Source organism: Doryrhamphus excisus, linkage group LG22, assembly GCF_037039965.1.
Source record: "Doryrhamphus excisus strain RoL-2023G ecotype Guam linkage group LG22, RoL_Dexc_Guam_v1.1, whole genome shotgun sequence".
Lineage (NCBI taxonomy): Eukaryota > Metazoa > Chordata > Actinopteri > Syngnathiformes > Syngnathidae > Doryrhamphus > Doryrhamphus excisus.
In genome coordinates this window covers 10,430,190-10,442,197 of record NC_136378.1, presented here as the reverse complement: position 1 = coordinate 10,442,197, position 12,008 = coordinate 10,430,190, and the positions used below count along the sequence as shown (strand labels likewise).

The window sequence follows — 12,008 nt, the reverse complement described above, 5'->3', positions numbered from 1 at the left end:
ACTGACATAATTCATATGAAGGTCCAACTACCACTATGAATCCATTATTATTCACTTTGCAGAAAACTTTGCAATAAAAGAAAAATCCCAAGTCAAACCTTTGATGCTTGTCTCTTACATTGCATTTGTAACTAAGTCCATCTATGTCAGGGGTGTCCAAAGTGTGGCCCGATGGCCATTTGCAGCCCACAGCAGTTTGTTTCCTTTTTATTGAAGAGTAACTTATTTATAGAATACTAGAAATTGTTTATTTATTGAAGAAGAAAGTTGAAATATTTGTAAAATAAATAAGAACAGCAAGAAAAAGAAAAGAAATATTGTTAATATATAGCATAGCAAGCTAACTAGATATCCTTGTCAATTTATTATTCTAAAATTATTTATTAGTTTTATTATTATAAACTTATTCTAAAAGTGTTTCAAACTGAGTGGGGAAGCAAAATACCACTTCCACACGGAATAAGAGGAGGACCTTTTTCATTTGATCTCAGCCATGACATGTCGGCTGGGCTGGACTCGGCTCTAATGTCATGTCTCATAACATTACTGATGCAGAGTGACCAGAATACTACGTATAACTTGTCTTGCAGGATTGATTAATTGAGAAAACGTGATATAGTGAGATGCCGATATTCCAAGTCTGAATAACCCTAAAAACGTACTCATATACATAGGTCGCTTTACAAAATGTAAAATATCAAAGTGGCGCTTGCAGTCTTTGAGTTTTTATTTTCTGTGGAGCTAAAGACCTACCTCACAGTCAGTGGTCCTCCTTTCAGATAGCTATTTTGTGAACATATCCAATTCTCCTTTACTGTTAATAACGAGGCGGCCATGTCTCTATACAGCTCTAAGCGGTAGCAGGGGGTGGGGAGCTGGAGCCGACCCTTGACCCCTGGCCAGTTGCTACAGAGTTGGGGGTGGTCGGGGATGAGGCTGCCGTATCCGAGCATGTCAGCCAAATGGAGAAGAATGCTGATTTATCCTGGTGTACAATTATGAGATTTATGTAGTACTTTATTAAAAATAAATACAATAACTTCCCACTGGGATCCAATAACATTTTCAAAGCTCTGTAAATGAGCAGGATAAGGCCCCTTTAAAAAGTGTCTTTTGCACATAAATATTACCCGTGTTTAACTTCAAAGTTAAAAGAAGAAGAGCATCCTTTCATTTCACCCTTATTCAATGTTTGGTTGGCTTAGCATACACATAGTAGCATTTTTAATGTACAAAATGTATCAAAGTGGCCCCTTGTCTTTTCTTTTTCTCACTGGAAAAAAGTTTGGACACCCATAGGATAGGGGATACCCCATCCGTTTTATGTTTGCTGAGGGGAGGCTCACTGCCGCTCACTTGTCGTATATATACTATAAATAGTCCTTGCATATTTGCTTTATTGGCGTTCATCAAGACCCTTAAGGTTTTATGAAAACTAACAAAACTATCAAACACTGCAAAACTCTTTTGATATTTTAAGAAATATTGGAAATAGAGTCATGAATAAGAGTAAATGGAAAAATGGGTGTAACCAAAATGTTCCTTGCTGTTGAATAAATGCGTCAACAAAGAATATGTAACAATTTGATGGACCTCTCATCAACTCTTTGAATAGTTAAGGTTGGTGGAACCCTTTGTTCCCAGTCACACTCACCATGCACACACAGACACACATACTACATACAGTGTTTAAGTAGTCAAATTGTACCACTTACAGCAGGGGTGAGCAAATATTTTGACTCGTGGACCGCATTGAGTTAACAAAATTGTCCGGGGGGCAACATATATTTAACACACACTATTTTATGCTTGTAATTTTCCTTTAATTATTTGTTTCAGGCTTATTTTGTAGCACTTCCGTGGGTTCAGTCTACGTTTTCAGTCTTCGTTAAGCACTCGCACCTGCTGCTAATTTTAGTTCCCCTTCTGTTCAGCAAGGTGCTTCTTTGTTTTGTCAGTGTATTGAGCATTACACGTGCCTGTAAGACTGTCGGCTGTTGCATCCCTTTTGCTGCACTGCAGCTTTCATTAAATATATAAATATATATATTCACCTGCATTGGCTCTTGTCTCTGCATCCTGAGGTCATTGCCAGCACTAAGACTATGCCAAACCGTAACATCTAGGACTTAACTCAACCTTAAAAAGCTATTTTATACTATTTGACTTGAACAAGGAATCCTATCTTACTATACCAGACCTTCATATTCCATCCCTTTTGATTTAAAACAGAGTCTCATATTATATTCAAGCTTTATTTCATACTTTTTATATACGTACTCTGTTGAGTTACCGTAGGAGTGTCACCTACTGCATGACAACAGCATTATGATCCTGTACACACTTTGTACATACACACATCTCCACATGCTGAATTATTTCCTTTCCCTACATGCCTTACACAATACATGCTTTTAGAACCATATTAGGAATGTTTTTAGAGAGCAGAGCATCTTTTTCCCCCATGTCATGGTTCTATAGGAAGGAATCTCAACTCCATGTTTCTCATGATGTGACAAAAGAGAATTGCACTAATGAAAGTAAGTGAGGAAATTACCAATGCAATAGACCATCTTTCATAACTAGTTATTATTATTATATGGCGTGTATTAGGTTGGACAAGTCCAGAGTTACAGTGTGTATGTAAAAAGTGGATTAAAGGCACAATAGTGGAGCCACACACAGCTCATTAGCATTAAAGCTACAAACACACAGATGTTTCGAGCATCCAGTTAGAGCGTCTTAAAAGCGCTGTCAAACTGTCAAAATGGCAAAATTTCAGATGAAGGCACAATTCCAATATACTATGATGATGAGATACTTACGTGTTATTGTATAATTTGTCATAAAGGTAAAAAAAAAACTTGAACTGAATCATGCGAAAAGTGTAACATTTGAAAAATTAGGTTTGTTTGTCGTTGAAATGAAAATTTTAATGTTTAGGAAGAAGTAAGGATATCAACCCAACCCTTGATTAATTAAGGGGTGTGTTTGACAATTGTGTTTGTCTTTTGATTATTTAAAACCTGTGCTTTCCAGTAAGTGTGTGGAGGACGGCCTAAAGCGATCAAAAACCGGCTCAACCTTTCGTGTGAGGCAGGCTTTAGTTGCACAAAAAATAAAAGACACATGGCTCATGTGAAATGAACATTTTTGCTGACAAAACGGAGGCTGCTGCTTGTCAAATACAACCCTTGGAACACAAAGCAGCACTGCTAAAAACAAAAAAAAACAAGAAGGTACCGTGAGGTTAATAGGCAATGAAAACAATTGAAAAGTGCACAACAAAGAATGATGTAATAATAATTCCCTTCTCATCAGCCCAACAGAGCGACCGCATTGCATAAGGCTTTCCAGCACCTCAAAGGATGGCAGAAGTAAACCTATAACCAATTGCAATAGCTTATCATTAAGAATGCAATGTCCCTGACACAGCTTGGAGTCAACATTGATTGCTTGGAAGTCAATTATTTTGCACAGATAATGGAGCCATTTGAGGCGAAAGAACGAGATCGAATTTGAAGCAACTGCATCCATGTTTTCCTGTGCAATTTTATTCTAATGACATCTTGGAGGAGCGACAATATAGTTTCTACTTTTTATGGTCAAGTTGTTGTTTAGCCTTGTGCAGTAAGATAGTGTAGTGGTTCACAGAGCCTTTTCACATGGACTTTTGTGCAGTTTCTAATTTATGTCAAACTACCAGTCCAGGGTGGAGTCTTCGTTTCATCCAGCCGGTGACCCATTGCTCTGAAAAGGGTAGTTGGGGATGGATGGAATACAGAAGACAATGACCAGTATAAGCAAGTATATTTAATAGGGATGCTCTGACCAGGGTTTTATGCTGCTGATTCTGATACCGGTCATCCAGGACTGAAATCCAATACTCGTCAAATGGATTAATTATGCATTTTTCAATGTATTTATGATGAGTGCTATTGGCTGATCATGTTTGTAATATATACTGTACATAACAACTTGAAATGCGTGTGGTGTGACATACCGTATGAAGTGCATTGATGGCTGTGCCTGCACAGTGCTATGCATATCGTTCAGTTGTACAGCACCAAACATGTTAGCAGGCTATAGAAGCTGTGTTTTATGACATTTTCTTTGGCAGAATCAAACCCACCAAGGAGTCGTTTCTGCTTTGATAACCTCAGGTCAGGTGGAGCTCGTTTTTCGGAAGCGGCCTGAGCATCGACTGTAAGATTTCAGTTGCATTTGTGTGTGGATGCGCTCCCCAGAGGGAAGCCCTTGGGATTGTCGGGACTGCAGACATTATGGTGCCCCAGTTCACTTCAGTCACCAAAATGTCGGGACTTTCTAAGACAAACTTTGCACAAACTGAGACCATAACTGATGTAAGTTGCTGCTGTAACTAACATACCTGACCAAAACAGACTAGGATACCACTATGCTACATACCCGAGCTAAACCCTTTCTCTCAATAGGATCTAACTAATGATCGACGCTGCTGTGCATGGGCTTACATTTGAAGTCATGACTCAGAACACCCACAGCCGACTCTTTTTAGGGTGTCAAGCCAAATGAACCGGCCCCCTTAAAAGAGCCAAAACTGCCATCAGTAGGGCAGACAGATCTCTCATACTGCATGACTAAACTGTCAAACAGGCAGTTAAAATGACAAATAGATAGAATGATAATGAAAATAAAAAGAATGGCATGGTTCTTTTGTAATTGAAAGAATGATTGATGCTGGTTTCATGACATTGAGTCATCAGTCTTGTCAGTGTTTGTACAGATTACCGTTTAAAGATAAAACGATAAAGAAACCACCAACCCGATAACTTCATCCTTCCATGCCGTGCAGTCCATGTTCTGTCATACCACACAAGTTGATGACATATTCTGTCATATGTGGAATGGTCCTCATGCATTTTTTTTCTGCTGATGATTATCCAGATTCTTTTCCTTTTGCTTCCTTACATCACTGAAAGAAACATTGTTTACAATAATTTCTTTTCAACCCATTTTATATTTACATCACACCACATTTTATATATATTCTGCATTCATTCATTTTCTACCGCTTATTATCACGGGGGTGCTGGAGCATTAAAAACATCACAAGTTTATTGTTGTGTAATTTAATTTAATGTTCACAAAATGAGGACAGTTCATGCAACAAGTAAATAATTTATTTCAATACAATAACTCCAGGTGTTCATAAATATATCACAGGACACCACATGATGCAACAGACTTATTTCCCACGACAAACTTGTGCGTGAAGGAAAGACATCGAGTAAACATTCAGCTGCGAGAGAGACCACTTTTCACATAATAGCTGAAGCATATTTAATATTAATAATCAGACACGTCAATTCGACACACATTCCCCCAGTCTTTGCAAACAGGAACACAAATGTCTATATGCAAAATTACATAATCATTAAAATACATATGGACAGCATAACCCTTGAGTCATTTATGATGTGGTTTAACTTTAACTGTAATGGAGGACCAATATCTCCTCTTTTGGCACAAGACATCCAATAATATTTAGCATACCTGTAACCATAACCCAGCCACTTAACTGTATTAAGTATTGGAATGTTGTCATGGCGTCTTTTATTTTTAATTACTGTGTTGCGAGAACCACTAATAATAATAATAATAATAATAATAAATAAGAGTGGGGGCCGCCAGGAGGGACCAGTATAGCTCAAAACCCTCATCAATGGGACTAATCAGATGACTATTTTGAAAAGAAACAGCAAGGGCACATCAGCACAGACACAGATTTACCATACCAACTAAATCAGTTTATAAATCCATCCCAGACATGGCAGCCATGTTCCGTACAAAACTGAAAAGTGACAGTGAAATCCACAGTGACAGATTAAGAGACAAAATTGTGTGTAAATAAATAAAAGGATGTCCGGAATCTATAAGTCCTTCCTGTTTTCTGCTGTACAGCGAAAATACATCTGGAGAGTGTTTTTTTTTTTAATGACATTCAACCCTTTCATTTACTTTGCAATAAATCCATGAAAAAGAAAAACAGGGAGGGGGAAAATATGATAGGAGAGCTTATTTTTTCACTTCACAAACATTGACGTATAAAGGCAGTATAGTAGTGTGCTGTGTACTAGTTACGCTGTGCTGTGCTGTGCTGAGCCATACAGTGCATAGAGATACAAAGTTCACAGTTTTGATGGCGTCATCGGGTCAGGAGGAAAGGCTACGTCCACAAAACACAGGACATGAACACTGATTGTGTTCAAAGCATGTTACGAATGAGCAAAGTTCTGTCCGAGCAATTTATCCCGGGAGTGTTAGATTCAGTCCCCATAAAGTTGTCCACATATGACTAATATGACGTTGGTCTTTTAAGGGATGGCAACATTCAAACTGAGAACTTTGTACGACAGTGTTGTTTTAAGGGAGGAGGCACTGGGGATAATGGATTTACTCTTGTTTAATGGGCTGGGCTCAGCTGGATTGAGCCACTTCCTGATAGACAGACACACCAAGGCAGGGATACTGCGCTGACACTCCTCTGGATTATTTCATGATAGGACTGACATCCATTTAAGGGGAAGGAATGTCTGGGAAACATCAGGATGAAGTGACAAAGGTGCACTTCTTTTCATGAATACGATAAGTCCTAAACACACTTCTCACCCTCACATTATTATTGTGTTTTACACATATTGTAAACAGTACTTTCAAACATTTAAGAGACAAACTATGTGTGCAATAGGGATCTCAATAGGGGCGTTACATTCAAATGAACCAGTGCGCTGAATGCAATGAACAACACTTGCAAGTTGCTGCTGAAAGACTTGGAATGGCTATCCTTATTAGTGCTGGTAATTAGGACCATCCAATGATATTGATGCATGAGTGATGACAAGCTTGATAGCTCAGTATGTACATATTTCTCACCTTCGGACTGTAAATATGCCATTTGCAATGAACGGAGGGTGGAGGGTGGGGGTTATGTGTCTTCCTTGAATACTTCTAACCCAATCTCACACCTCAGGAAGAACCACTCAGAGTCACTCACAACTAGCGTACCTGCAGCTTAATAATAAGCGTTGGTCGATGTGATTGTATTACTGATTGTCGTTTCAGTTTTTATTTATATTATTTTAGTTCCAGGGATTCATACTTTGCACTATGATTTTCTCACATAGAAATACAGTAAAGTCTCGTTATATCGATATTCTCGGGAGTCGGAAAAAATACCGATATAACCGGACTATCCATATATCCGATCCTGCGCCGAACTGCATTAAAAGTGGGCGGATCTTTGATATGGCATGTAATTTTCTCCTTGAGTTCATGGATTGCGTATCTAGCATGCTTTTGTATTACAGTAAATTTGGTACTACAGTAAATAAAAATAAACTTACACTGTAGTGATTACCGGTTACCGGGACATAATTCACCCCGGAACTATCGATAGGGAAGGTGTTGCCACCCGGAGGGGTAGGCGCGAGGGACGGGTGTTTTCCGCTGTGTGTGCTGCACTCTGGTGGTGGAAGTGTGAAAAATAAAGTTGACTGGAAGCAGCCGTTCGCTGTGTTCTTTTTTGGTATTGAAATCCTTAAGCAAAGATTGATTTAAGCTGCTTTTGTATCGATATAAGCAGACCAAATTGGCTGGCGGGAGATGAAAAGGGCATCCTAGTAACCGGATTATCATAATAACCGTGTATCGTACTAACGGAGCTAATTATATCATAAAAGACTAGAAATTTGCCGGGAAATGAAAATAGTATCGTAATAAGTAGTAATTCATTTTAACCGATATCGATATAACGAGACTTTACTGTACAAATTATTATTATTATTTTTGTTCCACATTAGTTTGATGGAAGAGTTACTGCCAATATCGGTAAAACAGACAATGTATACACACATTTATAGTGATGTAAATGTAACATTTTGAGTTAAAGTGATTTTTGATTTAATTGGCATTTTTCAGCTGAATCTTCAAGGCTGTGATAAAACAAACGATTGTCCTGATTTTTATGCATTTTCACAAAAAGTGTTACAATTGTCCATATATTTGAGCCGCTGCCAATATCGGTATTGGTAATAAAGTGCTGGGTATTATTGATACATCAGATATCGGTAAAAAGCCTACATCGAGCCTCTCCTTCTGATAATGGAATTGTTAATTGCTCAACAAAAGCACAGGCTTTTATCATTCAGCCGACAGAAAATACCCCCAGGCGTTGTTCAGCTTGCGCCAGTGAGACCGAGATAACTGTTATTTATCAGTGGCGCTATCTGCTACACAACCTCCCATGAAGGAGGCTGTAAAAGGCAGATCAGGCAAGCGGGGGCCTCATAATACAGCTGAGAAGAATGACGCTCAACATGTTGTTCGGCTATTGTGTTCTAATATATAATAACTGCGTTGTTGTGGAATGTATCGATTCAAATGAAGCACCACCAAATCTGTAGTCCAATCGAATGAATCTCCACCACATCGAGGCTTTGAGATCCATGTGTGTTGAAAGTGAGCAGCATCTGTGCGATGGTGTTATCGAAAGGCAAGCGCACATTCAAGATGCGGTGAGGTAGATGCGACGTGCACAAAATGAATGAGTAAAATGTGGCAACAGTATTTTTGTAACGTGATAAATATACTGTTGCATTCCGCGACTCTACTGTGCTGCTGCACTGGTCTTACCTGCTAAAGTCAACGTGTTCATGACCGCAGTGTAAACATAAAGGTTGCCCTCTCGGCAAAAGTGTCATTGTTTAAAGTACAGCTGATACAGCTATGAGGTCTTTGCTGCAGTTCCCGTTAGAGTCCACTGCTTTTTCCTCAACGCTGCCGACAGACGCCGCTTTCTCCAGACAGCCCTCGTTGGCGTCGCTGTCTTCCGAGCTGCCTTTACTCCGCCCCTGCTGCTCGCTCTGCCAGCTGTGTCTGTTGTAGATGTATCCATTGACAGGCCCTGCTTTGGAGACGTGGTTCCTTTTGAGGCAGAGGATTTCCTTAAAGGCGTATCTAAACTCGGGGCTCCGGCAGTAAATGAGCGGATTGAAGGCTGAGTTTGCGTAACCTACCCAGTTGAGAATCCTAAAAGTGAGGTCAATGTCTTCAACTTTCCATATGGCCACCACCACGTTCAGCAGAAAGAAGGGAAGCCAGGACAGAGTGAAGATCCCCATGATGATACCCAAAGTTTTTAGGGCTTTGTGTTCCCTCAGGCAAAATTTCACCTTCCTATGCCCACGCCCGTTGTTGGCCTCCAAAGATCTGATGTTGTCGCTGTTGTGAAATCGTCCCACGCTTTGGTCGATCTTTTTAAGTTGGCGCTTGGCCTCCTGGAAAACACGGCTGTAGACAAATACCATAATGATCAAGGGGATGTAGAAGGAGATGATCGAGGAGGTGATGGCATAAGCCATGTTGGTGTAGAACTCGCAGCAGTTGCTATCCTCGATGCACTCCTTCGCTTCCTTGTCGTCAGAGATCCACCACTTCATGTGGATGGGCAGGAAGGAGATCAAGGCAGCGATGACCCACACCAGCACCACCACAATACGAGCTTTGCATTTTGTCAGCATGGTCTGGTAGCGGAAAGGCGACGTGATGGCCAAATAACGGTCGATAGCGATGACGCACAAGGTCTCGATGCTGGCGGTCACACAGAGAACATCGGTCGCCGTCCAAAACTCGCACCAGAAACTACCAAAGTGCCAGGTCTTGAAGATGATATAAAAGGCACCGAAGGGGACCACGACCAGACCCATGACCAGGTCGGCACAAGCCAGAGAGGTGATGAAACAGTTGGTGACATTTTGGAGACGCTGGAAGCGGGCGATGGCCGTTATGACGAGGATGTTGCCGAAAACGATACACAGGATGAGCAAGGACATGATCATGCCCAGCAGAATCATCGTCGCCTCGCTGAAAGCCTTCTCATTTTTGGTCGTTTCTGATGAAGAGTTGAACACCTCTGTGCTCACATTGAGGTACGGTGGGGTGGTTGGACTTTCCATCTAAAGACCAACAAACACAACTAAATTAAGACTACTTTAAGACATCGGGATAAAATGTGCAAGAAAAAAGCCTTAAACAAAACAAGTACTAAATACTTAACACACCCACACGTCTGCTGGTAGTTAAATTACACCCACTGAACAAACTGTTGCCAAAAAAAATCTCAATTCAATCCTGCAAAGCTCCAGTCAGCCTCAGCTTTAAAACACATTCAACAAGTTGAGCAAAATTAAAAATACAAACCTCCACAGGTGGTTTCCTTCCTTCCTTCCTTCCTTCCTTCCTCCCAGGCAGAAAAAGTCACGGCTCAAGCTGTTTTTGCTAAAACTCACATGTCTGTCTGACTACCCTGTCTTTCTTACTCTCCTGGTGTCTCACTCACTCTGCCCCTCAGTTGAGCGGCTTTGCTTCTCATGTGTCTCTCAGGCTATTTGTCAGAGCCCTTATAACGTGCACCAATGACATCACGGCCGAGGTTCAGCCAATGAGGAGCAAGAAAGCATTGGGTGCTGAGAGCTCCAGAGAGTTTGAACACATTGTCTCTGCAGCCGTGACTGCATAAGACAAAAACTGCCAACACACTGAGATGCTGAAACATTTTCACAGTCGTTTTAAACTTTAAAAAAAATATATAATTGATGATACTGTATGTTAATTCATTTAATTTATATGCATTTATAATTGTTTCATGCAATTAAAACTAAAATAAAGCAAATTAATATGGTCATTTTAAAGACTTTATGGACACGCTGTACAATGCGTATAATGTGTTTGCAGCAAAGCGCTCCATTCAGTGACTTCAAGTCTGGATCAGTTTAAAAACAGTTGTGGGTGAAATTGCATGCGTATGTTGTTGAAGTGGCAAGTTGCATCATTTGGCTGTTAAGATGCACCACTGCACATTTCCTGACAAAACATATTTCGTCTATTGCATCTCCTACCTGGCTTTCACTTGAAAAAGTGGTCATATAATAAATTTAGATAACAGAATGTCTTAATTGTCAAAAAAAAAAACCAAGACATTTGTATTAAAAATCGGGAGATCCCATGATAATAATAACAAGGGTATTTAGATCAAGTGTATCACCCGAGGATCCTTCTAAATCAACCCTGTGTGTGTGCATGCAGATCTAATCTCACATGGGAATCGATGATACTTCAAGAAACTCCATGTGCTGATGCCACAGGCGCTGTTCTTCACTCCGCGACCTCACAATGAGCTCTCAGAGGGAACCGTATGACCCGTGACGCAGAATGAGATCCAATCAAGTCCATCTTGTTCTCATCTCATTGCCACACATTCATGCTTCAAGTCACGTAGAGTCACTTTGATTCATAAATCCCTAAATTATCTCAAGATCTACTATATGAAGATCACGTCTTGACTGCATTATAGTTTGCAATTGCTTGAAAACTCAAATTATGCCTGGGGTGTTTTTAGGTCATATGTTTTTCTGGAAACGTCGGTAAGGAGTGGCAATATTGTCAATATTAAACATTTCACCAAAAAAAATGTATACAATATCACAAGAATGTTTGTCTTGTGGGAAAAGCATGCCATTTAAACTATCAATCTTGAGTATTCCTCAACTTTTCAATAACGATAGAGTGACGAACATGAGAAAAAACACGAGACAAGAAGCACTTTGAAGTTCCGGGTTATCATAACATTATGAAGAAAAAAACCTCCTTCCTCGTGGACTTGATACCACCTCTGATGCATACCTTGCTAGATAAACCCACCACTTCACAACGGACAGCTTAAAATAAATAAATGAAAATAAAGCCTGAAGCTCTGTCATCTATCCATCAGTCACCTACAGACACGGAGGAATTAAGCTGGATCATTTTTGTTTTTCTTCAGGCTAACCTTGCATGAGCTGTGTAATGTTAAGGCTGCAGCTCACATCACTATGATAGTCTTGTGTAACGTTTTCTTCTCCCTCGCTCAATCTTACATTATTCTATGTGCTATATATGGCATTTATATTGACGACAACTTACAGTGTGCG

General features: G+C 40.0%; 1 protein-coding gene across 1 annotated transcript; it reads right to left on the bottom strand.

Annotated features, from left to right (window-relative positions):
- Window positions 1-5,886: 5,886 nt before the first annotated feature.
- Window positions 5,887-10,400, bottom strand: adrb2a (adrenoceptor beta 2, surface a). Its single transcript, XM_058063292.2, has 2 exons — window positions 10,240-10,400; window positions 5,887-9,995 (listed from the first exon to the last, which is right to left on the bottom strand). The coding sequence occupies exon 2, from the start codon at window positions 9,993-9,995 to the stop codon at window positions 8,745-8,747; it is 1,251 nt and encodes a 416-aa protein (XP_057919275.2). The 5' UTR covers window positions 10,240-10,400; the 3' UTR covers window positions 5,887-8,744.
- Window positions 10,401-12,008: the final 1,608 nt, after the last annotated feature.